The 23,499-nt window shown below is 53.1% G+C and overlaps 1 protein-coding gene across 4 annotated transcripts; it reads right to left on the bottom strand.

Moving 5' to 3' along the window:
• Window positions 1–1,600: 1,600 nt before the first annotated feature.
• DCAF8 (DDB1 and CUL4 associated factor 8) lies at window positions 1,601–22,309 on the bottom strand. 4 transcript variants are annotated; one of them, XM_058860388.1, is made up of 14 exons: window positions 22,148–22,305; window positions 20,649–20,681; window positions 18,720–18,789; window positions 16,763–17,409; window positions 14,988–15,128; window positions 12,933–13,027; window positions 9,854–9,964; window positions 8,429–8,501; window positions 8,075–8,132; window positions 7,240–7,347; window positions 5,983–6,113; window positions 4,486–4,605; window positions 4,293–4,409; window positions 1,601–3,052 (listed from the first exon to the last, which is right to left on the bottom strand). In XM_058860388.1, the coding sequence occupies exons 3-14, from the start codon at window positions 18,766–18,768 to the stop codon at window positions 2,942–2,944; spliced, it is 1,761 nt and encodes a 586-aa protein (XP_058716371.1). In that variant the 5' UTR covers window positions 18,769–18,789; window positions 20,649–20,681; window positions 22,148–22,305; the 3' UTR covers window positions 1,601–2,941. The 4 variants fall into 4 exon arrangements, with proteins under 4 accessions (XP_058716371.1, XP_058716373.1, XP_058716372.1 ...); XM_058860390.1 differs by having other exon boundaries at window positions 22,144–22,305; XM_058860389.1 differs by lacking the exon at window positions 22,148–22,305 and having other exon boundaries at window positions 20,649–21,579.
• Window positions 22,310–23,499: the final 1,190 nt, after the last annotated feature.

Below are 23,499 nucleotides of genomic sequence, written 5' to 3' on the forward strand. Positions count from 1 at the left end.
CCCCTCCCCCCACCCCAAATTCCCCAAATTCCTTCCCTAATTTGAGGGGGGGGTCACGGGGGGGAGTGACAGGGACTGAGACCCCCCCCCAACAAAATTTGGGGGGGGGGTCACAAGCACCAGGATCCCCCCAACCCCAATTCCAGGGAATAAAATGAGGGGGGGGGTCACAATTCCTGGGACCCCCCACCCCAATTTTGGGGGGGTAATTTGGGGAGGGGGGGGTCACAAACATTGGGACCCCTCCCCCCACCCCAATTTGGGGGGGTCACAGATATTTGAGACCCCTCACCTCAATTTTGGGGGGGTCACAAGCACCGGGACCCCCCCCCCCAAATTTTGGGGGGGGGGGCACAGGAGGGCTGGGGGAGGTCGGGAGGTCGCTGAGGTCGGGGTTGATTTTGGGGGGGGTCTCGGCCCCCCCGGGAAGGGCAGGAGGGACAAGGAGGTGACAAAAAGGAGGGGGGAGGGGACAGAGAGTGGTGACCCCCCCCCAAAATTGGGGAAAAAATCCTAAATTCCCATTTTTGGGGGGGGAGGGGAAGTGGTGACCCCCCCAAAATTGGGGGGAAAAAAACCCCAAAATTCACATTTTTTGGAGGGTGAGAAAGTTGTGACCCCCAAAATTGAGGAAAAACCCCCAAAATTGAGGAAATCCCCCAAAATCCCATTTTTGGGGGGACAGGAAGTGGTGACCCCCCAAATCCCTTTTTAGGGGGGAGGCTGAAAGTGGTAACCCCCCCAAAATTGAGGAAAAATCCCCAAAATTCCCATTTTTGGAGGGGACCAGCAAACTGTGACCCCCCAAAATTGGGGAAAAAAACCCAAAATTGAGGAAAACTCCCAAAATTTGCATTTTGGGGGGTGGTGGGAAGCAAGAAATGCCCCTAAAATTGGGGAAAAAAACCCAAAATTCCCATTTTTTTAAATTTGGGCATTCTGGCTGCCCCCCCCCAAAATTTTTGAGGTGGGGGGGGTCCTCCCAGTCCCTCCCAGTACCAAACTGGGAGGGAGAAGCCCCAAACTGGGCGGGGGGGGGGGGTGGGGAGGGATTTTTGGGGTTCAGGTTTAGTTACTAACCCAGGGGGGTGGGGTGGGGGGGGCAGCAGAGTTAATTAAATGTTAATTAATTAATATATTTTATTTAATAAAAGCTAAAACCCGCAGCAGCCACCGGCTCGTGTGTCCCCATCCCCCCCCCCCCCCCCAAATTTATCCCTGTGCCCCCTCCCCAAATTATCCCCGTGTCCCCCCCCCCTTATTTATTGTCCCCAACCCCAGGAATGTCCCCAAATCTTTGTGAAAAACGCTGGATTTGGTTAAAATCGATTTGATTCCCTCACCACGTCAAGGGGGGGGACCCAGGGGTGTCCCCAACCCATCAGGGGGGGTCTCTGGGTGTCGCCCCCTCCCCAAATTCCCCCCCCCCCCCTCGCCCCTCCCCCAGACCGTGCTGACTGTGTATCGATAAAGATGGAAAAAATCTGTTCTGTGCGAGGGTTTTTGGGGGAAAATCTGGGAAAAACGGGGAAAAAAAATCGGGGAAAAATGTCAGGGAGTTCAGGGAGGGGGTGGGAGAGAAATTTTGGGGAGGCTGGGGCTCGTTGAGTCGGTTTTTATTGCATTTATATATAATATATATCCCAACTTTTACAGCTCTGCCAGGGAGAACTCCCGGGCCCATTTGGTTTTTTTTTTAATACAATATAAAATTAGGCCTCTAAACAGGGAAATTTTGGGGTTTTTCCCCCCAAAAAAAACCCCCCTGAACCCCTCCCCCGAGAAAAGAAATGGGAAATAAAAGGGTTTTTGTTTTTTTTTTTAGGGGGTTTTTGGGGTTTTTGGGGGGTGAAAGGGGCCAAACCAAGTGCAAATCACGGCTATGTACAGAGGGAGGGAGATCCCACCCTGGGAAAATGGGGAAAAATGGGGAAAAATGGGGAAAAATGCGGAAAAAAATGGGGGGAAAGGAATGGGGAATAGGGAAAAATAGGGGGGAAATAATAGGGGGAAAAAAAAGGGGGAAATGGGGGGAAAAGAGAAAAAAAATGGGGAAGATGGGAAAAATTGGGGGGAAAAGGGGGAGGGAAAATGGGGAATAAAGAAAAAAGGGGGAAATCAGGGAATTGAGAAGAAAAGGGGAAAAAAAGGGAAAATGGGGGGAAAAAAGTGGGAAAAATGAAGGAAAGAGGGGGAAAAATGTGAGAAAAATGAGGAAAAAGGGTGGGATTCCTCTCCCCAAGAAAGGGGGAGCTTGAAGAGCTGAAGGGGTGGGGGAGGGATCCCAAAAAAATGAAAAAATCCCCCCTGGGCACCCCCAAATTGAGGGGGGACCCCCAAGAAAAGGGGAAAAAATGGGGGAAAAAGGGGAAAAAGGGGGAAAAAAAAGGGGGAAAAAGAAGGGGCAAAAAAAGGGGAAAAAAGGGGAAAAAAAGGGGGAAAAAGGGGAAAAAAGGGGAAAAAGGGGGAAAAAAGGGGAAAAAGGGGGAAAAAAGGGGAAAAAAAGGGGGAAAAAACTGGAAAAAGGGAAAAAAGGGGGGAAAAGGGAAAAAAGGGGAAAAAAGGGGAAAAAAAGAGGAAAAAAGAGGAAAAAAAGAGGAAAAAAGGGGGAAAGAAGGGGGAAAAAGGGAGAAAGAGGGAGAAAAAGGGGGAAAAAAGGAAAAAAAGGGGAAAAGAAGGGGAAAAAAATGGGGAAAAAAAGGGAAAAAGGGGGAAAAAGGGGAAGAGAACCCCAAAAAAGAGGAAAAAATGGGAAAATAAGGGAAAAAAGGGGAAGGGGACCCCCAAAAAAAGGGGAAAACTGGGAATCTGGGGGGGCTGAACGAGGGCAATAGAAAGCTCCAAGTGTTAGTGGGGTGGGGCCCCCCCAGGTTGGGGTTTTTGGGGGGATTTTGGGGGGTTTTGGGGGGTTTGGGGGGGTTTTGGGGGGGTTTTTTGGGGCTCACGAGGGCATGCACTGCACCCGGTCCGGCCCCTCCTCCTCATCGTCCGAAGTGTCCGAGGAGCTCCCGGAATCGTCCGAGGGGGAATCGGCCCCCGGCTCCCGGCGGCGCTGGGAGAGGGAAAAGAGGGTCAGGAATGGGGGAATTGGGGAAAAATGGGAAAATTGGGAAAAATGGGATAAAGGGGGGGAGTGGGATAAAGGGGGGGATTGGGAAAAATGGGGGAATTGGGAAAAATTTGGATAAAGGGGGGAATTGGGAAAAAATCGGGGAAATTGGGAAAATTGGGAGAACTGGGGAAAAATTGGATAAAGGGGGGATTGGGATAAAGGGGGGGATTGGGAAAAATGGGGGAATTGGGAAAAATTTGGATAAAAGGGGGGATTGGGATAAAGGGGGGATTGGGGAAAAGGGGGGGAATTGGGAAAAATTGGGGGAATTGGGGAAATTGGGATAAAAGGGGGGAATTGGGAAAAATTTGGATAAGGGGGGAATTGGGGAAAATGGGGGGAATTGGGGAAAATTGGGATAAAGGGGGGGAATTGGGAAAAACTGGGGGAATTGGGGAAACTGGGATAAACGGGGGGAATTGGGAAAAATTTGGATAAAGGGGGGAATTAGGCAAAATGGGGGGAATTGGGGAAAATTGGGATAAAGGGGGGGATTGGGGAAAATGGGGGGAATTGGATCAGGAATGGGGGAATTGGGGAAAAATGGGGGGAATTGGGAAAAATGGGATAAAGGAGGGGAGTGGGATAAAGGGGGGGATTGGGGAAAATGGAGGAAATTGGGATAAACGGGGGGAATTGGGAAAAATTTGGATAAAGGGGGGAATTGGGGAAAATGGGGGGAATTGGGGAAAATGGGGATAAAGGGGGGGAATTGGGAAAAATGGGGGGAATTGGGGAAAATGGGGGGAATTGGGGAAAATGGGGATAAAGGGGGGAATTGGGAAAAATGGGGGGAATTGGGGAAAATGGGGGGAATTGGGGAAAATGTGGAGAAAAGAGAGGGGGAAAATAATGGAAAATGGGGGAACTGAGAGAAGAAGAGAAATGGGGGAAAACCGGGGAAAATGTGGGAATTAGGGGGGAAAAAGCAGGGAAAAAGTGGAGGAAAAAAAACTGGAAAAGTGAAGGAAAAGAAGAAGAAAGGGGGGGGGAAAGGTGGGAAGAAAGGGAAAAAACACAAAAAAAGTGGGGAAACAGCAGGAAAAAGCAGGGAAAAAGCAGGAAAAAGCGGGAAAAAGCGGGAAAAAGCGGGAAAAAGCGGGAAAAAGTGGGAAAAAAGTGGGAAAAATGGGAAAAAGTGGGAAAAAGTGGGAAAATCAGGGCAAAGGGCAGGAGATACCCGGTGGTGGCGGCGCTGGCGCAGGTGGTGCATGAGGAACCAGAGCATGTGGCTGTCGAACATGTCCGTGTGGTGCAGGCTGTCCTCGTCCCGCTCCACCTTGTTCTTCTTGATCACCTGTGGAGGGAACGGGGCCACATTCCAGGGAAAAGTTGGGAAGAGGAGGGAGAAGCCCTGGGAGAGCCCCACGCACCTCCTTGAGGCCCCGGAGCTCGGTGGGAGCCTCGGCTGTGGGTGCCCAGATCTTGACGTCGTGGTCCAGCCCGCTGGTGGCCAGCACCGGCAGGTGAGGGTGCGGCTCCAGGCAGTTCACCTGGGGAAATAACGGGAAAAATGGGAATTGGGGGGGAAAAATGGGAATTGTGGGGTTGGGATTGGGAATGGGGAAGGTGAGGGTGCGGCTCCAGGCAGTTCACTTGGGGAAATGATGGCAAAAATGGGAATTGTGGGGGAAAAATGGGAATTGTGGGGGGAAAAATGGGAATTGTGGGACTGGGAATGAGATTGGGAATGGGATTGGGAATGGGGAAGGTGAGGGTGTGGCTCCAGGCAGTTCACCTGGAAAAATAATGGGAAAAATAATGGGAAAAATGGGAATTGTGGGGCTGGGAATGGGATTGGGAATGGGATTGGGAATGGGATTGGGAATGGGGAAGGTGAGGGTGCGGCTCCAGGCAGTTCACCTGGGGAAATAACGGGAAAAATGGGAATTGTGGGGGAAAAATGGGAATTGTGGGGGAAAAATGGGAATTGTGGGGGGAAAAATGGGAATTGTGGGGTTGGGAATGGGATTGGGAATGGGATTGGGAATGGGAATGGGATTGGGAATGGGATTGGGAATGGGATTGGGGAAGGTGAGGGTGCGGCTCCAGGCAGTTCACCTGGGAAAATAATGGGAAAAATGGGAATTGTGGGGGAAAAATGGGAATTGTGGGGGAAAAATGGGAATTGTGGGGTTGGGAATGGGATTGGGAATGGGAATGGGGAAGGTGAGGGTGCGGCTCCAGGCAGTTCACCTGGGGAAATGATGGGAAAAATGGGAATTGTGGGGGAAAAATGGGAATTGTGGGGGAAAAATGGGAATTGTGGGGGAAAAATGGGAATTGTGGGGCTGGGAATGGGATTGGGAATGGGATTGGGAATGGGGAAGGTGAGGGTGCGGCTCCAGGCAGTTCACCTGGGGAAATGATGGGAAAAATGGGAATTGTGGGGGAAAAATGGGAATTGTGGGGCTGGGAATGGGATTGGGAATGGGATTGGGAATGGGGGATTTGCACCTCCAGGCAGCTCACCAGGGAAAAAATGGGGAAAGGAGGGGAGAAAAGGGGAAAAAGTGAAAAAAATGGGGGGGGGAAAAAGGGGGGAAAAGAGGGAAAAAGGGCAGGGGTCCTTCCTGGCCATCCCAAAGCGTGGGAGCCACGAATTCCCAGCAGAGGAAATTCGGGATGGGGCCATTCCCAGCACTGACACTTCCCTTTCCTGCGGGCTGGAGCAGGAAACACCTGGAAAAATCCCGCAGGATCCTCGGGATCGGCCAAATTCGGGATCCCGAAACAGCCCCAGAAAACAGGAACGGGAAAACAACACTGCTTTTTGGGGTGGAAACAGGGGAAAAAGGGGATGAATCCAGGGGTGGGATGGGGGAAAAACACCTGGAAAATTGGGAATTTTGGGAATTTGGGGGCCTCACCACTCCGCCTTTGTCGCCTTCCATGAACTGCACGATCTGGCAGGAGGATTTTTCCCAGAGGAAAATGTGGCCGCAGTCGCTGCCGCTCACCACGAACTCGCTCTTGGGGCCGTAGAAATTCACACCTTTCACTGGAAAAAATGGGGAAAAACGGGGGAAAATGGGGAAAAACAGGAAAAATGGGGAAAAACAGGCGAAAAAGCAGGGGAAAAATGGGGAAAAATGAGGGAAAATGGGGAAAAAACAGGGGAAAAAACAGGGGAAAATGGGAAACAAGATTTTGGGGTAATTTGGGGTATTTTGGGATGTTCTGGGGTGTTTTTGGGGTGTTTTTGGGGTGTTTCCCCACCTGTGGCGTTGTTGCGGTGCCCCTTGTAGCGCCGGCTGTACTGCACTGGTTTTGGGGTAATTTGGTGTATTTTGGGTTGTATTTTGGGCTAATTCAGGGTATTTTGGGCTGGATTTTGGGGTAATTTGGGCTGTTTTGGGGTGTTTCTGGGGTGTTTTTGGGGTGTTTCCCCACCTGTGGCATTGTTGCAGTGCTCCTTGTAGCGCCAGCTGCACTGCGCTGGTTTGGGGTTGGATTTTGGGGTAATTTGGGGTATTTTGGGCTAATTTGGGGCATTTTGGGCTGGATTTTGGGGTAATTTTGGATGGATTTTGGGGTAATTTGGGGTGTTTTGGGGTGTTTTTGGGGTGTTTTTGGGGTGTTTCTGGGGTGTTTCCCCACCTGTGGCGTTGTTGCGGTGCCCCTTGTAGCGCCAGCTGTACTGCACTGGTTTTAGGGTTGGATTTTTGGCTAATTTGGGGCATTTTGGGCTGGATTTTGGGGTATTTTGGGGTGTTTTGGGGGGTGTTTTGGGGTGTTTTTGGGCTGTTTTCGGGGTGTTTCCCCACCTGTGGCATTGTTGCAGTGCCCCTAGTAGTGCCGGCTGTACTGCACTGGTTTGGGGCTGGATTTTGGGTTAATTTGGGCTGGTTTTGGGGTGTTTTTGGGGTGTTTTGGGATGTTTTTGGGGTGTTTTTGGGGTGTTTTGGGGTGGTTTTGGGCTGTTTTGGGGGTGTTTCCCCACCTGTGGCATTGTTGCAGTGCCCCTTGTAGCGCCGGCTGTACTGCGCTGGTTTGGGGTTGGATTTTGGGGTAATTTGGGGTATTTTGGGCTAATTTGGGGCATTTTGGGCTGGATTTTGGGGTAATTTGGGGTGTTTTGGGCTGTTTTGGGGTGTTTCTGGGGTGTTTCTGGGGTGTTTCCCCACCTGTGGCGTTGTTGCGGTGCCCCTTGTAGCGCCGGCTGTACTGCGCGCCGTCGCTGTGCGCCGAGTCGAACAGGTAAATGTCCTCGTCGTTGTAGGAGGCCAGCAGCTCTGGAACGGGGACAAACATCGGGAAATCGGGAAAAAAAACGGGAAAGGAAGAAAAATTGGGGGAGTTTGGGGGAAAAACAGCGGGGAAATGGAAAAAAAACGGGGGGAAAATGGGGAAAACCAGCGGGAAATTGGGAAAAACAGCAGGAAAAGGGGGAAAAACAGCAGGAAAATGGGGAAGAACAGCAGGAAAATGGGAAAAATAGCAAGAAATTGGGGAAAAATTGCAGGAAATTGGGGAAAAACAGCAAGAAAATAGGGAAAAGAAAAAATGGGGAGAGCAGGGAAAATGGTAAAAAATGAGAGGAAAATGGGGAAAAACAGGAGGAGAATAGGAAAAATATCAGGAAAAAACAGAAAAATGAAAAAAAAGGGGGAAATGAGGAAAAAAGGGAGGAAAATGGAAAAAAAACAGCAGGAAAATGGGGAAAAATGGGGAAAATTTGAAAAACAGTGGGAAAATTGGAAAAACAGCAGGAATGGGGTAAAACAGGAGGATCTGGAGCTCAAGAGGGGTTTTTTTTGGGGGGGAAATTATTTTTATTTTGGAAAACATGGAATTCTGGAGGAGGATGTCAGGTTTTTGGGGGGGGAAGAAGTGTTTTTTGAGGATAAATGGGTGTTTTTTTGGGAAAATGGATTTTTTGGGGGGAAAAACTGATTTTTTTTAGTGGGAAATGAAGGGGTCTGAGGGAGTGAGACCCCCTGGATTCCCAGCTGGACTCACCTGAGCCGTCGTGGCTGTAGACCAGGCAGGTGATGTTGGCTTTGGACTCGCTGTTCACCTGGAAAAATGGGAAAAAATCTCAGATCCAGCCCCTTTTCCTGGGAATACTGAGTGTTAAACTCCCAGAAAAGGACTCAGGAAGGCAGAAAACTGGGATTGAGGGGGAAAAAAAAAATCCCCCCCAAAAACCAAACAAATAAAAATACAGATTTCTGGGAGTTTTTTCCACTTCTTCCTGAAGAGTTTTCCAGGAAAAGGAGCAGGGGAGTCCCAGGAAATCACTCTGGGGTGATCCCAGTGCTCCCAGTCCCCTCTCCCAGTGCTCCCAGTCCCCTCTCCCAGTATCCCCAGTACCAGGTGGTGGGGGCAGAACTTCTTCAGGACTCCGTTGTTCTCGTTCTCATCGATTTTCCTCTGGTCGTAAATCCTGCAGGAATTGGGGGGAAAAAAAAATAGGATTGGATCCAGTCCAGGAAGGCCTTCTTATCCCAGAAAATTCCATCCTAAAATTCCCTGGGATTTTGTACCTGGATAGGCACAGATTTAGGGAAGAAATTATGTTCCCATGCCCAAAATTCCATCTTAAAATTCCCTAGGGATTTGGGGCAGGAATGATGTTCCCATAGCCAGAATTCCATGTTAAAATTCCCTGGATTTTTGTGCCAGGATACAGCTGGATATGGGACAGGAATGATGTTGCCATGCCTGAAATTCCATCTTAAAATTCCCTGGAATTCCCTGCTGGGATAGGCCTGGATTTGGGGTGGGAATTTTGGTTCCTGTGACAGGAATTCCATGTTCAAATTCCCTGGAATTCTATCTTGGGATATACCCAGATTTGGGGTGGGAATGACATTCCCACGGCTGAAATTCCATGTCCAAAATTTTCTGGGATTCAGTGCTGGGATACCCCTGGATTTGGGGGCTCCCAGTGCTCCCAGTTGGGCCTCACTGGCTGAACTGGTCCCAATCCCTGATTTGGGAAGGCAAAATTGGGGATTTGGAAAGGGAAAGAGGCAGATTTGGGAATTCCTGGTTTTGGGATGGGGAATCCCAGGATTTGGGATGGGAAAATCCCTGGATCTGGGATGGGGAATCCCTGGATTTGGGAAGGGGAAATCCCTGGATCTGGGATGGGGAATCCCTGGATTTGGGAAGGGGAAATCCCTGGATCTCGGATGGGGAATCCCTGGATTTGGGATGGGGAATCCCTGGATTTGGGCTCTCCCAGTGCTCCCAGTTTGGCCCCACCTCAGGAACTGGTGCCAGCCCCTGATTTGGGAAGGGAATGAGGCAGATTCAGAAAGGGGAAGGGGAAATGATGGATTTGGGAAGGGCAATCCCAGGATTTGGGATGGGAAATCCCAGGATTTGGGAACGGCAATCCCAGGATTTGGGATGGGAAATCCCAGGATTTGGGATGGGGAATCCCAGGATTTGGGATGGGGAATCCCAGGATTTGGGATGGGAAATCCCAGGATCTGGGATGGGCAATCCCAGGATTTGAGAAGGGAAATCCCAGGATTTGGGAAGGGCAATCCCAGGATTTGGGATGGGAAATCCCAGGATTTGGGAAGGGCAATCCCAGGATTTGGGATGGGCAATCCCAGGATTTGGGAAGGGGAATCCCAGGATTTGGGAAGGGGAATCCCAGGATTTGGGAAGGGGAATCCCAGGATTTGGGAAGGGCAATCCCAGGATTTGGGATGGGAAATCCCAGGATTTGGGAAGGGCAATCCCAGGATCTGGGCTCTCCCAGTGCTCCCAGTCTGGCCCCACCTCACGAACTGGTCGCGGCCGCCCACGGCGAACTGGGAGGTGTTGGCAGGGTTGACGAAGATGGTGTAGAGCCCGACCTTCTTCTCCTTCTCCTTCGTCACCACCAATTTCCTGGGAAAAATCCCCGGGATCAGCCCCAAATCCCAGCCCAAATCCCAGCCCAAACCGGGAGGGGGAATTCCCAGGGGAGAAAATCCCAGAAATCAGCAGGGATTGGGCAGTGAGGGTGGGGAATGGTCCCACCCTGGAATATTTTACCCTGGGAATATTCCCAGGGGAGTTTTCCAAGGAAAAATCCAAGGGAAAAATCCCACTGGAAGAATTCCCAAAGGGATAATGTGGTATGGGATGGTTTTTCCCCAAAAACAGCTGGGATTTGTCGGAATTTGGGTCATTCCATGAGAGAAATATTTGGGGTTGGCTCCACCAGGGTGAGAATTCCAAAGGACAGGGAGGGGGTTGGGAATTCCCAAGGGAAAACGTGATTTCCCAAAAAAACCCTGATTTTTCCCCAAACTCCACCTGTTATTCCCCAAATCCCACCTGTTTCCCCCCACAAAAATTCCCATTTTTCCAAAAAAAATCCACATTTTCCTGACAGAATCCTCATTTTCCTGTCCACCATTCCCCATTATTCCCTCCAAAACCCCCATTATAGCCCCAAAATTCCAATTTTTCCCCCTCAAAATCCCATTTTTTCCCCCCAAATCCCCATTTTTTCCCCCCAAATCCCCATTTCCCCCCCAAAAATCCCCATTTTCCATGAAAACAGCCTGGATTTGTGGGAATTTGGGGCATTCCAGGAGGGAAAAATCGGGGTTGGCTCTGCCAGGGTGAGAATTCCAAAGGGATCCAGCCCAGGGAGGGGGCTGGGATTGGCTCCAGCCACGGATTCCGGCGGGATCAGGGATTAAAGGGCTCGTCCTGGTTATGAAACCCCGGGATTTGGGCTGGATCAGCCTCCAGAATGACAGCCTGGAGGCTTGGAAAAGTACAGGCAGATAGAAAAACTGTTCTTCCCAAAAAAATCCCTGCTTTTCCCACAAAAAATCCTGGTTTTCTCCCTAAACATAATCCAGTTTTGCCCAAAATCTCCTGGTTTTCCTCAAAATACAATGTTTTTTCCTCAAAAAGCTGTGGTTTGTCCCCCCCAAAAAATCTGCTTCTCACCCAAAAAATGTTTTATCCCATAATTACTCTGGTTAAAAATAAAAAAAATCAGTTTTTCCTCCCAAAAAAACTGCTTCTTTTCCCCCAAAAAATTCATTTTCCCTCAAAACATATCAAAATTTCCTGCAAAAAAAATATCTCCATTTTCCAAAAAACTCGAGCCATTTCCCCCATAAAAATAATCTCATTTCCCCCAAATTCCCTGATTTCCCAAAAAAAACCTGTTTTTTTTTTCCCCAAAACTCACCTCTTATTCCCCAAATCCCACCTGCTTCCCCTCCAGATTCCCATTTTTCCCCACTTCCCACTTGTTATTCCCAAACCCACGCCTGTCTCACCTCTAAAATCCACGGTTTTCCCCCCAAAAATCCCCTTTTCCCACCCAATCCCTGTTTTTCCCCCTAAATCCCCATTCTCACCCCCCAGAATTCCCATTATTCCCTGAGAATTCTCATTTTCACACCCCCAAATCACCCCCTTGACTCCAGGGAATTGGATCAAGAAAACAGGGATTTGGTGGGTGGGGAATTGGAATTCAAGGGGAAATCCAGGGATTTTTTTAGGGAATTACGGAAATTTTAGGGAAAAAAATAAAAAAAAAATTTTATAATATATTTATAAATATAATATTTATATATAATATTTATAAATATAATATTTATAGAAATAACAGCTTTTTTTGACAAAAACTGGGATTTGACAGGAGAAACCAGGATTTTTTCCCCACAGAATTCCCATTTTTCCCCCAATTTTTCACAAGGCAGGGCAAGTCCTGCTTCAGATTGATGGAATCCCCATTTCCCACCCCAAATCCCACTTTTTTTCCCACAAAATTCCTATTTTATACCCAAAACTCCGCATTTCCCACCCACAATTCTCCATTTTCCCCTCAGAATTCCTGTTTTACACCTGGAACTCCGCATTTCCCACCCAGAATTCTCCATTTTCCCCTCAGAATTCCCATTTTACACCCGGAACTCCACATTTCCCACCCCGAATTTTCCATTCTCCCCTCAGAATTCCCATTTTATGCCCAGAACTCCACATTTCCCACCCAGAATTCTCCATTTTCCCCTCAGAATTCCCATTTTACACCTGGAACTCCGCATTTCCCACCCAGAATTCTCCATTTTCCCCTCAGAATTCCTGTTTTATGCCCGGAACTCCCCGTTTCCCACCCACAATTTTCGGTTTTCCCCTCAGAATTCCTGTTTTACACCTGGAACTCTGCGTTTCCCACTCAGAATTCTCATTTTCTCCTCAGAATTCCCGGTTTACACCCGGAACTCCGCATTTCCCACCCACAATTCTCCATTTTCCCCTCAGAATTCCCATTTTACGCCAAGAACTCCGCGTTTCCCACCCACAATTCTCGGTTTTCCCCTCAGAATTTACGTTTTACGCCCAGAACTCCGTGTTTCCCACCCAGAATTCTCCATTTCCCCCTCAGAATTCCCATTTTATGCCCGGAACTCCACGTCTCCCACCCCGAATTCTTGGTTTTCCCCTCAGAATTCCCGTTTTACGCCCGGAACTCCACGTTTCCCACCCCGAATTCTCCATTTTCCCCTCAGAATTCCCATTTTACACCCAGAACTCCGCGTTTCCCACCCACAATTCTCCATTTTCCCCTCAGAATTCCCATTTTACACCCGGAACTCCGCATTTCCCACCCACAATTTTCCATTTTCCCCTCAGAATTCCCGTTTTACACCCGGAACTCCGCGTTTCTGACCCAGAATTTTCCATTTTCCCCTCAGAATTCCCGTTTTACACCCGGAACTCCGCGTTTCTGACCCAGAATTTTCCATTTTCCCCTCAGAATTCCCATTTTACACCCGGAACTCCTTGTTTCCCACCCACAATTTTCCATTTTCCCCTCAGAATTGCCGTTTTTCCGGTCACTCACGAGGCGGGCCGGTCCTGCCGCAGGTCGATGGTGAAGACCACGGCGTCCTCTCCTGCAGACAGGAACGTGCAGGGCGAGTCCGGCTCCAGCGCCAGCTGGGATTGGGGGGAAAAAAAAGTGGGAAAAACAAAACAGGAATAGCTCCTAAAAATTCCAAAAAGCAGGAAAATCCATCTGGAAAAACAACAGGTTTGGCGGTTTCCCGCCCTTGAACGGTGGTGACGTCATCTGGGGTGACGTCATCTGGGGTGATGTCATCTGGGGTGACGTCATTTGGAATGACGTCATGGAGACAACAGCATAGCCAAGGGTTTGAACTGCACCCAAAAAGTGGGAAAATCCCCAAATTCCTGGATTTTTATGGAGCTGAGTGGCCAAACCCACGCCCCCCAAGCTGTGTGGTGACATCACAGGTGACAACGGCCACATCCAAGGCTTGGAAAATTTGGGGATTGGTTCCCTCTGCTCCCAAAGAATTGGAAAATTCTTTCTCCCAAAAAAAAAATAATTGTATTTTAATGGAACAGAGTAGAACTCACCCACCCTCACCTCTGTGGTAACATCACTGGGATGTCACAGCTGACATCACAGTGACACCAAAGCTGTGATGGATTGGCATTTAAGATACAAACACCTCAAGAAGTGTAAGGGAGCTGAAAGCTGCTGGAAGCTGAAGGGAGTTTTTCTCCTGGCCAATAACTGGCCATTTCTGAGAACTGACAGCAGTTTTGATCATTGGAAAGTGAGATCAACCTGTGAACAACACCTTCAGACCTAAGCCTGGGAATTTGTCTCTGGTTTCTGGCTGTGAAAGGTAACAGAGCTTTAAATGGTTCTCATCCCATCCCCAGGCCATGCGGCCCAGGCTGGGCTGGGCTGGGCTGGTCCTGCCGCAGTCCCCAAGAAGGAGATGGAGCCTGTGGGGATTTTCCCCTTCCTGGGCCAGGCTGGGCTGGTCCTGCTGTGGTTCCTGGGCAGGAGATGGAGCCTGTGGGGTTTTCCCCTTCCCAGGCTGGGCTGGTCCTGCCGCAGTCCCCGGGAAGGAGATGGAGCCTGTGGGGTTTTCCCCTTCCCAGGCTGGGCTGGTCCTGCCATGGTTCCTGGGCAAGGGATGGAGCCTGCAGGGATTTTCCCTTTCCTGGGCTGGGCTGGTCCTGCCGCAGTCCCCGGGAAGGAGATGGAGCCTGTGGGGTTTTCCCCTTCCTGGGCCAGGCTGGGCTGGTCCTGCTGTGGTTCCTGGGCAGGAGATGGAGCCTGTGGGGCTTCTCCCCTTCCCAGGCTGGGCTGGTCCTGCTGTGGTTCCTGGGCAGGAGATGGAGCCTGTGGGGCTTCTCCCCTTCCCAGGCTGGGCTGGTCCTGCTGTGGTTCCTGGGCAGGAGATGGAGCCTGTGGGGTTTTCCCCTTCCCAGGCTGGGCTGGTCCTGCCGCAGTCCCCGGGAAGGAGATGGAGCCTGTGGGGTTTCCATTTCATTTGCCATTCCCAAATCCCAGCTCACCTTGTGGGAGGCTTCCTTGTGCTGGGCTTGGTGCTGTGACAGCTGTCACCTGAGTGGTGACATCCTCAGTCCTCCCCCTCTTCCCACACCACTGCTCCCCCATTCCCAAGTACCCCAAATCCTGGGATTTGGCATTCCCGGGATTTAGCATTCCCAGGATTTGGCATTCCCAGGATTTGGCATTCCCAGGATCCATGCTCATCCTGTGGGAAGCTCCTTTGCGCTGAGCTCGGTGCTGCGACCGCTCTGCCACCTCTGTGGTGACATCCCCAATCACCGTTCCCCACTGTGTTCCCCCATTCACAGGCACCCCAAATCCTGGGATTTGCCATTCCTGGGATTTGCCATTCCCAGGATTTGCCACTCCCAGGATTTGGCACTCCCAAATCCCAGCTCACCTTGTGGGAAGCTCCCTTGTGCTGAGCTCAGTGCCGCGACAGCTCTGCCACCCCTGTGGTGACATCCCCAATCCCTCTGCTCCCACCGCTGCTCCCACACCATTCCCCCATTCCCAGGCACCCCAAATCCCGGGATTTGCCATTCCTGGATCCCAGCTGACCTTGTGGGAGGCTCCCTTGTGCTGGGCCACGCGCTTGGTGCTGCGGCAGCACTGAGTGGCTGAGAGCTCGGCCACGCGCACCTGCCCATCCCGGGCACACATGGCCAGCGTGGAGTCGCCGCTGTTGGGAAGGAATTTGGCCTGGAAAACACGGAAAAACAGGGAAAAAGGTGGGAAAAAGGGATTGGGAGGCAGTAGGGGGAGAAGGGGAAAAAGGGTCATTGCAAAGGAGGTGAAGGAGGAACAGGTGGGGAGGGGAAAGCGATGGGGGGAGTGTTGGAATTGTTCTGGGAATCGTCCCAGTTCTCTTGGGAATCATCCCAAACTCTTCCCTGGGAATCATCCCAAATTCTTCCAGGAATCCTCCCAAACTCTTCCCTGGGAATCATCCCAAATTCTTCCAGGAATCCTCCCAAAATCTCCCCTGGGAATCAACCCGAATTCTCCCAGGAATCATCCCAAAATCTCCTAGGAATCCTCCCAGCTCTCTCAGGAATCCTCCCAGCAATTATCCCAAGAACAGTCCTCGGAATTATCCCAAACTCTGCTGGGAATCATCCTGGGAACTGTCCCAAGCTCTCCCAGGAATCAGCCCAGCTGTCCTGGGAATCATCCTGATTCCCTTGAGAATCATTCCGAGCTCAGAAGTCCTGATTTCCCCCTCAGAATTCCCATTTTTCCCCTGAGAATTCCCATTTTTACGGTCCCTCACGAGGTGGGCCAGTCGTACTGTAGGTTGATGGAATCCCCATTATTCCTCCAGAATTCCCATTTCGCCCTCAGCATTCCCATTTTTCCCCTCAGGATTCCCACTTTATCCCTTAGAATTCCCATTTTATCCCTTAGAATTCCCATTTCCCCCTCAGAACTCTCATCTTTCCCTCAGAACTCCCATTTTCCCTTCAGAACTCCCATTTTCCCCTCAGCATTCCCATTTTATCCGTTAGAATTCCCATTTTTCCCCTCAGGACTCCCATTTTTCCTCTCAGAACTCCCACTTCCCCCTCAGAACTCCCATTTTTCCCCTCAGAACTCCCCTTTTCCCCCTCAGGATTCCCATTTTCCCCTCAGAATTCCCATTTTATCCCTCAGCATTCCCACTTCCTCCTCAGAACTTCCATTTTTTCCCTCAGAACTCCCATTTCCCCCTCAAAACTCCCATTTCCCCCTCAAAACTCCCATTTCCCCCTCAAAACTCCCATTTCCCCCTCAAAACTCCCATTTTTCCCCCTCAGAACTCCCATTTTTCCCCCTCAGAACTCCCATTTTCCCCTCAGCATTCCCGTTTCCCCCTCAGCATTCCCCACTTCCCCCTCAGCATTCCTGTTTCCCCCTCAGAACTCCCATTTTTCCCTCAGAACTGCCATTTTTCCCTCAGCATTCCCACTTCCCCCTCAGAACTCCCATTTTTCCCCCTCAGAACTCCCATTTCCCCCTCAGGATTCCCATTTCCCCCTCAGAACTCCCATTTTCCCCTCAGAACTCCCATTTTCCCCTCAGAACTCCCATTTCCCCCTCAGAACTCCCCTTTTCCCCCTCAGGATTCCCATTTCCCCCTCAGAACTCCCATTTTCCCCTCAGAACTCCCATTTCCCCCTCAGAACTCCCATTTCCCCCTCAGAACTCCCATTTTTCCCCCTCAGAACTCCCATTTCCCCCTCAGCACTCCCATTTTTCCCCTCACAACTCCCATTTCTCCGGTCACCCACAAGGCAAGGCCGCCTCTCTGCGATTCCAACCCGCCATTCCCAGCCCATTCCCGCTTTTTCCCTCACCTGGAAGACGTTGCTCTTGTGCCCGCTGTCGAACTGCAGCACGGGCCGGCGCCTCAGCCAGTCCCACACCAGCACCTTGAGGTCGTCGCTGCCGCTGGCCAGGCGGGTTCCGCGCTGGTTGAAATGCAGCGTGTTCACGCAGCCCGTGTGCCCTTCCAGGCCGTGCTGCAGCCGGAATTTCTGCACGAACAGCCGGGCCCCGCAGGCCTGAGCCACGAAACGGGAGCAGCCGCCCAACTGGCGCTGCCGCAGCGCCGGGATCGCTCTCCAACGCGGCCGAGGCAGCGCCCACGTCTCTGAGGCCACCCAGTCCTCCAGCGCCTGCTCCTCGTCCGACGAGTCGCGCTCGTGAGGCGGCCGCTTGCGGGGCCCCCTGCGCCGGGCCCGCGGTTCCTCCTCCTCGTCCTCATCCTCGTCTTCGTCCTCGTCCTGCCGCGGCTCCTCGGGGATGGAGTAGTGGCCGGTGTCGTCCAGGCTGTCGCTGTCCTTGTCGCCGGAGCTGTCGCTGTCGCTGGCGCGGCTGCGCGCGGCCCCGGCGTCGTCGCCCGTCAGGCTCAGGCTCAGGTCGGACGCCTCCACCTCGATCCCCGAGGACGTCTCGCGGCCCTCCTCGGCAGACATGTCCTCGGGGCTGCTGGACAGGCTGCCTGGGGACAGGGACATCACAGTGTCACCAGTGTCACACTGCCACGGGGACAGCTCCACAGGCTGCCTGGGGACAGGGACATCACAGTGTCACCAGTGTCACACTGCCACAGAGACAGGGACATTGTGGTGTCACCAGTGTCACACTGCCACAGGGACAGCTCCACAGGCTGCCTGGGGACAGGGACATCACAGTGTCACCAGTGCCACACTGCCACGGGGACAGCTCCACAGGCTGCCTGGGGACAGGGACATCACAGTGTCACCAGTGCCACACTGCCACGGGGACAGCTCCACAGGCTGCCTGGGGACAGGGACATCACAGTGTCACCAGTGTCACACTGCCATGGGGACATTGTGGTGTCACTAGTGTCACACTGCCACGGGGACAGCTCCACAGGCTGCCTGGGGACAGGGACATCACAGTGTCACCAGTGTCACACTGCCATGGGGACATTGTGGTGTCACCAGTGTCACACTGCCATGGGGACAGCTCCACAGGCTGCCTGGGGACAGGGACATCACAGTGTCACCAGTGTCACACTGCCATGGGGACATTGTGGTGTCACCAGTGTCACACTGCCATGGGGACAGCTCCACAGGCTGCCTGGGGACAGGGACATCACAGTGTCACATTGCCATGGGGACAGCTCCACAGGCTGCCTGGGGACAGGGACATTGTGGTGTCACCAGTGTCACACTGCCACGGGGACAGCTCCACAGGATGCCTGGGGACAGGGACTGGTGACACTGCCACCACCACAAGGACAGAGTGGTGGCACTGGCTGGCACCATCACTGTCACCGTTACCTGGTCACCATCGCTGCCACCTTGTCCCCCATGCTGTCACCCTACCACCCTCACTGCCACCCTTGCTGCCATCCTGTCCCCACTGCTGTCCCACTCCCTGCCACCCTGTCACCCTCACTGTCCCCTCCCATCATGCTTGCTATGACCCTGCCCCCCTGTCACTGTCCCTGTTTGTCCCTTGCCTCTCTCCCTGTCCCTTGGCTGCCCCCCTCCATGTCCCCCTGAGTGTCCCCTTGTCCCCCTGGCTGTCCCCTGAGTGCCCCCTGTCCTCATCTGTGTCCCCCTTCCTGTCCCCCTGTCCCCTGGCTGTCCCCTGAGTGTCTCCCTGTCCTCATCTGTGTCCCCTGAGTGTCTCCCTGTCCCCTGGCTGTCCCCCTTCCTGTCCCCCTGTCCCCTGGCTGTCCCCTGTCCCCCTGGCTGACCCCTGAGTGTCCCCCTGTCCCTCTCCCTGGCCCCCTGTCCCCCCTCCTGTCCCTCTGGGTGTCCCCAGCTGTCCCCTCACCGTTGACGATGTCCGTCCTGCCGTCCATGCTGCCACCTTTGTCTGACATCGCCACTTCCCACGGGGATCCCTGCGGGGACACCGGGACAGGGACATGAGGACAGGGACATGGGGACAAAGGGGACATGGCGACAGGGACGTGGGGACAGGGACGTGGGGACAAAGGGGACATGGAGACATGGGGACAGAGGCACAAAGGGGACATGGGGACACAGGGACATGGGCACGAAGGGGACAGGGGGACACAGGGACAGGGGGACACAGGGACAGGGGCACAAAGAGGACAGTGGCACAGGGGGCTGGAGTGGCCACAGCCACCATGGGATGTCCCCGTGTCCCCAACCCACCCCGGCACTGCAGGTGCTCCCAAAATCCCCCAATTCCCATGGAAAATCCACCTGGGAATGCTCCAGGACACCCAGCTCTGGCTCAGCATCCCGGGAAAAGCCGATCCCGAGGAACTTGTGATCCCAAAGATCCATCTTTAAACATTCCCACACAAAATTCCCATTTCTCCACCTGCCACAGAGCCCCAGAGAGTGGAGTTTGTTCCCAAAATCCCCAATTCCCATGGAAAATCCACCTGGGAATGCTCCAGGACACCCAGCCCTGGCTCAGCATCCCGGGAAAAGCCAATCCCGAGGGATTTGTGATCCCAAAGATCCATCCCTAAACACATTCCCACAAAAAAAAAAAATCCCTCTGGAATCTCTCCAAGAGACCAGCACCAGCCACCCGCTGCCCTCCAGCTTCCCAAAAAAACCCCATTTCCACAGGAAATGGCCAAATTTCCACAGAAAAAGCAGGAGAGCCTTGGAATTCTGCTGGAATTCCATGGAATACCAACTGTAACTCTGCACAATCCCAAAGGCGAGCACGGGAATTATTTCTCCCCCTTCAAATCCCACAGTTTTTGCTTCCACTTCCAGGATTTTTTTTGCTTCCATTCTGAGGTGAAGGACCAGGAATGAGCTTCCAAAGGCTGGGAATCCACTCCTGATCCAGAGTGAGGTGGGAAACTCGCTGGGAATCGCAGGGAATCAAACCAAAATCCCGGGATTCCGCGGCTGCCTGGCTGCACATCTGGACAGGCTCAGCATTCCCGGCCTGACGCTGCAGCTCCCAAAAATATCCCGGGGCATTCCAGAGCTTCTGGAGTCAGGATCCGCCTGGCCCAGCCTCCCTGCTGCCCCTCCAAACTGGGATAAACTGGGATAAACTGGGATAAACCAGGTGGTGATCCCTGGGTGATTCCCAGGCATGGTCCTGTCCATCCCTCAGCCCAAATTCCTCTCGGGATTGGTTCCAGGCACTCCCAAATTCTGGGTGCTCCCAAAAATCCATGAATCCAACATTCCAGCACGGCAGGACTTGGGGGTGGATCCCCCAAATTCCTTGGGATGGAAACCCCAAATCCTCAGGGATAGAACCACAAATCCACCAGGATGGATCCCCTAAATTCTTTGGAATGGATCCTCCAAATCCTCAGGGAAAAAGCCCCCAAATCCCTTGAGATGTGTTCCTCAAATTCTCAGGGATGGATCACCCAAAAATCCCTGGGGATGGATCCCCAAATCCTCAGGGATGGATCCCCCAAATCCCTCAGGATGGATCCCCCAAATCCTCAGGGATGGATCCCCCAAATCCCTCAGGATGGATCCCCCAAATCCTCAGGGATGGATCCCCCAAATCCCTCAGGATGGATCCCCCAAATCCCTCAAGGATGGATCCCCCAAATCCTCAGGGATGGATCCCCCAAATCCTCAGGGAAAAAGCCCCCAAATCCTCAGGGATGGATCCCCAGGTGCCTCAGGAGCATTCCCAGATCCCCAGCAGCATTCCCAGGAATGTCCCAATTCCAGGGAATCCTGGAGAAACCCCAAAACCCCCCCAAACTCCCCAAATTCCGCGGGATCCGGCCGCACTCACCTGTGCCAGGTGCCAGGGACAGCGGGGCTGGAGCTGGGGGGGAGTGTGGGGTCAGAACCCGGGGACCCCCAATTTTGGGGACCCCCCAAATCCCTGGAGAACCATCCCAGATTTTTGGGAACCCCCCTGGATTCCCTGATCCCAGAGAAATCCTCACTGATTTTTGGGAACCTCCCCCAATTCCCAAAGAACCCAAATTTTTGGGGACCCCTCTGATTCCCAAGAAATCCCCAAAAATCCCCTCAATCCCTGAAAAATACCAAATTTTTGGGGAGTTTCCCAATCCCTGAGAAACCCCTATGGAGTCCTGGAAAACCCCAGATCCTTGGGAATTCCCAATTTTTGGGGATCTCCTCCGCAATTCCTGGAAATTCCCGATTTTTGGGGACCCCTCCCAATCCTGGAAAAATTCAGTCTATCCCTGGGGATCCCAAATTTTTTGAGATTCCAAATTTTTGGCAAATTCATTTCCTGGGAATTCCTGATTTTTGGGAATCCTCCAATCCCTGGGGACCCCAAAATCTCAAGGATCCATCCCAAAAACTCCAGAACCCTTCCCAGACCTCCCCAAAATCTCAGGAGATCCTAAAAAAAAAACTCCAGGACCCCCAGAAATATTCGGGGACCAACCCCAAAAGGTTGAGGATCACCCCAAAAATCCTGAGATCCTTCTCAGACCCCAAAAATCTCGGGGACCCCCTCTCAAAGTCTCAGGGGTCCCCCAAAAATCCTCAAAGAACCCCCCCAGGATGCCCCAAAAAAACTTCAGGACCCCCCCAAAGGCTTGGGGATTGCCAAAAATCCCTCAAAATCCCCCCCAAAAATCCTCAAGGAGCCCCCAGAACCTCCCCAAAATCCTCAAGGGCCCTTTAAAAACCCCACAAAAGCCTCAAGGACCCCCAAAACTCCCCCAAAAGCCTCAAGGACTCCCCAGAATCCTCAAGGGCTGCTCAAAACCCCCCCCAAAAAACTCAAGGATCCCTCAAAATCCCTTCAGAATCCTCAAGGACCCCCCAAAATCCCCAAGGACCCCTTGAAATTCCCCTCAAAATCCTCAAGGATCCCCCAAAATTTTCAAGGACCCCCCAAAATTCCCTCAAAATCCTCAAGGACCCCCCAAAATCCTCAAGGACCCCCTGAAATTCCCCCCAAAACCCTCAAGGACCCCCCAAAATCCCCTCAAAACCCTCAAGGACCCCCCAGAATTCCCTCAAAATCCTCAAGGACCCCCCAGAATTCCCTCAAAATCCTCAAGGACTCCCCAAACCTCCCAGGGCCCCCCCGGGCTCCCTCAGAGGCTCCCCCAGAACCCCCCCAAACCCTCGGGGACTCCCCAAAAACTCCCCCCGTGCCCCCCCCCGAGGCCTCCCCGCCTCTCCCGGGATTCCCCCCCTCAGCCCCGGGCCCGCCCCGGCCCCGCCCCCGCCCCGGGGCTGAGGAAGGCCCCGAGCCCGCGGGGGCCGCGTCCGGCCCGGAGCCAGGAGGGGCCGCGCACCGACCCGAGTGTCCCGGAGGGTCCCGGACGGTGCCGGGGGGTGCGGCCGGGCTCAGTGGCGGCCGCCGCGGGTCCCCCCGGCCGCTCCAGCGCCGGCCCCGGGACCGGGCCCCGCCGCCGCCATCTTTAACGCGCCGCCCCCGCCGCCTCGCTTGGCGGCACCGGCCGACGCTTTTGCGGCACCGCGGGCGTCGCTTTACGGCAGCGGCCGTTGCACGACAGCGACGGGGGCGCCCCCCCCAACCCCCGGCGTTGCCATGGGAACGGCGCCCCCCCCCACACCGGGGTTTTATGGGGTCGCTTTGTGTCCCCCGATCTTGTGGGGTCACCCCTGTTTAGGGTCACTGTGGGGTCACCGCTGTTTAGGGTCACTGCAGGAGTCCCCGATGGTGTTGTGGGGTCACCCTGTGAGCTCCTGTTACGGTAAGGTCGCTTTGTGTCCCCGCCTTGGGGTTGTGGGGTCACCCCTGTTTAGGGTCACTGTGGGGTCACCATGTTTAGGGTCACTTTGGGGTCACCTTGTTTAGGGTCCTGTGGGGTCACTGTGGGGTCACCATGTTTAGGGTCACTGTGGGGTCACTGTGGGGTCACCCCTGTTTAGGGTCACTGTGGGGTCACTGTGGGGTCACCATGTTTAGGGTCACTTTGGGGTCACCTTGTTTAGGGTCCTGTGGGGTCACTGTGGGGTCACCCCTGTTTAGGGTCACTGTGGGGTCACCTTGTTTAGGGTCACTCTGGGGTCACCGTGTTTAGGGTCACTGTTGTCCCTCCCCAGTGTTGTTATAGGGTCATTCCCAGACCCTCAGTGTCATTGTAGGGTCACTTTGCACCCCCAATGTTGTTATGGGGTTGCCTCTGTTTAGGTCACTGCTGTCCCCTCCCAGTGTTACTGTAGGGTCAGCTCTGTGTCCCCACCTTGGTGTTGTAGGGTCACTTTGTGTCCCCCTGTGTCACCCCTTGGTTAGGGTCACTGTCCCCTCAGTGTCCCTATAGGGCCACCCCATTTCTATAGGGTCACTGTCCCCTCAGCGTCCCTATAGGGCCACCCCATTTCTATAGGGTCACTCTGCCCCCCCAGTGTCCGTATAGGGCCACCCCATTTCTATAGAGTCACTTTGTCCCCCCAATGTCCCTATAGGGCCACCCCATTTCTATAGGGTCACTCTGTCCCCCCAGTGTCCCTATAGGGCCACCCCATTTCTATAGAGTCACTCTGTCCCCCCAATGTCCATATAGGGCCACCCCATTTCTGTAGGGCCACCCCATTTCTGTAGGGTCACTGTCCCCCCCAATGTCCCTATAGGGCCACCCCATTTCTGTAGGGTCACTCTGCCCCCCCAGTGTCCCTATAGGGCC

This window comes from Poecile atricapillus, chromosome 33, assembly GCF_030490865.1.
Source record: "Poecile atricapillus isolate bPoeAtr1 chromosome 33, bPoeAtr1.hap1, whole genome shotgun sequence".
Taxonomy (NCBI): domain Eukaryota; kingdom Metazoa; phylum Chordata; class Aves; order Passeriformes; family Paridae; genus Poecile; species Poecile atricapillus.

Coding starts and splice junctions, on each gene's coding strand:
- DCAF8 (XM_058860388.1), bottom strand. CDS start 18,768: ATGTCAGACAAAGGTGGCAGCATGGACGGCAGGACGGACATCGTCAAC. Junction 13,028..14,987: donor ACAAGGGAGCCTCCCACAAG/GTCAGCTGGGAT, acceptor CCCCAATCCCAG/CTGGCGCTGGAGCCGGACTC. Junction 4,606..5,982: donor AAGGCGACAAAGGCGGAGTG/GTGAGGCCCCCA, acceptor TTATTTCCCCAG/GTGAACTGCCTGGAGCCGCA.